The sequence below is a fragment of the Primulina tabacum genome, chromosome 15 (genome assembly GCF_025594145.1).
Source record: "Primulina tabacum isolate GXHZ01 chromosome 15, ASM2559414v2, whole genome shotgun sequence".
In the NCBI taxonomy this organism is placed as follows: domain Eukaryota; kingdom Viridiplantae; phylum Streptophyta; class Magnoliopsida; order Lamiales; family Gesneriaceae; genus Primulina; species Primulina tabacum.
In genome coordinates, this window is record NC_134564.1 from 30001669 (window position 1) to 30004367 (window position 2699).

Sequence of the window (2699 nt, forward strand, 5' to 3'; positions counted from 1 at the left end):
CATATCCGCCCCATTGACATCTCTAATGCTTGTCTCTTATTTTTTTTTAAAGTAAAGTTATAAATAGCCACTTGTTCATTTATTTCTTAAAGAAAAAGAAAAAAAAAACATTTTCGTGATATAAGCTGTAGAAAAAATATATTTCATTTTCATTATTTCCAATTTCATCGTACTTTATTGAGGTGAATGATATTTTTTGAATTCTACGCTTGGTCTACGGAGAGAAAAAAGAAAAGAATAAATTGTAATAAGTCCACTTCATAAATACTAAAAATAGAAACAGCAGGAAAGAATGAAAAACAATGAAAATTGAAACGAGACTGGAAATTCTTTACAAGTTGAAAACAATTGATGAAACAGGATGAAGTTTTAATCGGAAAAATGTGGTAAGAAGAAGCTGCGAAATTCTGTTTACAATCCAACCCATATTTACAGGTTAAGAAGAAATAATAAATAAAAACTGTGTAGCACAGGACACCTATTTCAAATCAAATCAACAGCTTTTGGAGAACTGGGATGCTTCAAGAAAATCCAAAGGTGGCAGGAAGTCTCTGAAATTGGTTTCTATATAATTGTGAACCTTGTAACAATGGCTGATGTAGTAGCTGGTTTGAATTCCAATTTCCATTACTGTAGGAACCGTCTGTTGCAAAAAGTGCTTGTGATTTCGATTCCATGTCTAAGTTTTGAGAAGTTTGATCGTGGATTAAGTTGTTTCCCAGTATAAATGGAGTTTGCAGATACTCTGCCCACTTGATATCTTCCTGGATTTTGTCTTCTTTCTCTGATTTTGCACAATCTGTAACTCCCCAAGAAAAGGAATTATTTTCCAAGCAGCCGAAATCTGTTTGAAGATCAGAGTATATGCTGCTTAAATTCTGAAACTTGACACTGTCATATGATGGGTTAATGGGATTTTCGGGGCCGAAATTCGGGTACGGTTTTGTTCGGGTTGAGGTGGAGATGATTGAGCTTAAAATGCAAGGTCGAACGCTGGATATGTTAGAGTTGAATTGATCAGAAATAATTTCTGAAGATTTACTGCTTAAATAGGAGAAAAGCATTGTATTGGGATTCGTCGAGAGCCCGGTTCTTGGCACGTGATTGATCTGCTGATTAAAGGAGAGGAATCCAGACAGATCAGATGTCTTGAGTGGGCTATTTTCGTGGCTGGAAACAAACCTGTTAAGAAAGAATTCTTGTGTCGGTTTCTCTGCCGCGAAAACTTGATTTTTCGAGTTTTCGGACTCGAAAAAACTAACTTCACTCGATCCTTCCGACGTTCTCTCATTGTTTTTGCCGTTTGGTGATGCCTTTTCTTGATCCTCGGCTTCCGCGAGAGGCTTATGTGTAATGGGATCAATGCCCTTTTGCCTTAGTTTTTTCTTGATGGATGAATTCCACAGGTTCTTGATTTCATTATCTGTTCTTCCAGGCAACTGCACTGCGATTTGGGACCATCTATTGTAATAGTAAATATGTCAAAATGTTAGTATAAACATTGTGTAACGGAGCGGTAAATTACTTTCAGTAAATGCACCTGTTTCCAAGAACTGAATGCAGGTCGATGATCAAATTCTCTTCGTCAAGTGAAAATGTCCCTCTTTTCAAATCAGGCCTTAAATAATTAATCCACCTCAATCTGCAACTCTTCCCACACCTTTGAAGCCCTTCAAGATTCGCCACCAAAAATGCATGAAATGACCAAGAAAAAAAACCCAAAAAAAAAACCAGTCCGAATTCGAAAAATTGGAGATTTGTATTCACCTGCTAGCTTTGGAACTGAGCTCCAGCAGCCATGACCATGTTTAGTTATGTGTTTTACAAGTTTTTCATCTTCCTCTGGTGACCATAGCCCTTTTCTTAGCTTCTGCTTGTAGCAACAAGAATGCCTGCCCATGTATGTAACTAGTACAGGAAAGCGCACACCAGAAGTTGCCAAAGGGAAAAGATGAAGAAATACGAAAGAGAGAGAAGACTTAGTTCTGAAAATGAGACTGCAATAGGAAGGAGATTTAAAAAGAAAGTCACTGTCAAAAAGATTATAATTAATTTTAATCATGAAATGGGATTTTATTTTTAAATTATAAATGTCAAGAAATTGTAAAAAACGACTTGAAAATGTCTTTCAAAAGGGTTTTAAGAAAATTGTATATTGAGCTTGACAGCAGTTGTGGGGCATGGAAGACGGATATTAATTTGGCAGAAGAAACAGTGATTTTTTTATGAGTAGTTCTCTTGTGAGACGGTTTCACGAATCTTTATCTGTGAGACGGGTTAACCCTACCGATATTCACAATAAAAAATAATACTCTTAGTATAAAAAGTAATATTTTTTCTTAGATGACCCAAATAAAAGATCCTCACAAAATACGATCCGTGAGACCGTCTCACACAAGTTTTTGTCTTTTTTTTATTATTCTACTTCATTGTTGGGATAGAAATTTGATGAAGTCAGCCCATAAGTTTCATCAACTTATACAATTTTTCATTTGTTAAATTTTTATTTGTTTTACTAATTTTTAATTTTCGACTATTTTGGTCCAATTATTAACATGTTTCAGATATGTCGGCATTTTATCAACAATTTCATATGTCACATATTCATCAATCCAACGAAAAATAACTTTAAAAAAACAAAGTTACTGCATCAAAACCAAACTTTGAATATTCTGCAGACATCTTGACAAACAATGTTA

The 2699-nt window shown here is 34.9% G+C and overlaps 1 protein-coding gene across 1 annotated transcript; it reads right to left on the reverse strand.

Moving 5' to 3' along the window:
* Positions 1–303: 303 nt before the first annotated feature.
* LOC142527945 (transcription factor MYB61-like) lies at positions 304–1983 on the reverse strand. Its single transcript, XM_075632946.1, has 3 exons — positions 1768–1983; positions 1541–1670; positions 304–1461 (listed from the first exon to the last, which is right to left on the reverse strand). Exons 1-3 carry the CDS (start codon positions 1898–1900, stop codon positions 522–524), a joined length of 1203 nt encoding a protein of 400 aa, XP_075489061.1. The 5' UTR covers positions 1901–1983; the 3' UTR covers positions 304–521.
* Positions 1984–2699: the final 716 nt, after the last annotated feature.

Coding starts and splice junctions, on each gene's coding strand:
- LOC142527945 (XM_075632946.1), bottom strand. CDS start 1,900: ATGGGCAGGCATTCTTGTTGCTACAAGCAGAAGCTAAGAAAAGGGCTA. Junction 1,671..1,767: donor CTCAGTTCCAAAGCTAGCAG/GTGAATACAAAT, acceptor CGAATCTTGAAG/GGCTTCAAAGGTGTGGGAAG. Junction 1,462..1,540: donor CATTCAGTTCTTGGAAACAG/GTGCATTTACTG, acceptor CTATTACAATAG/ATGGTCCCAAATCGCAGTGC.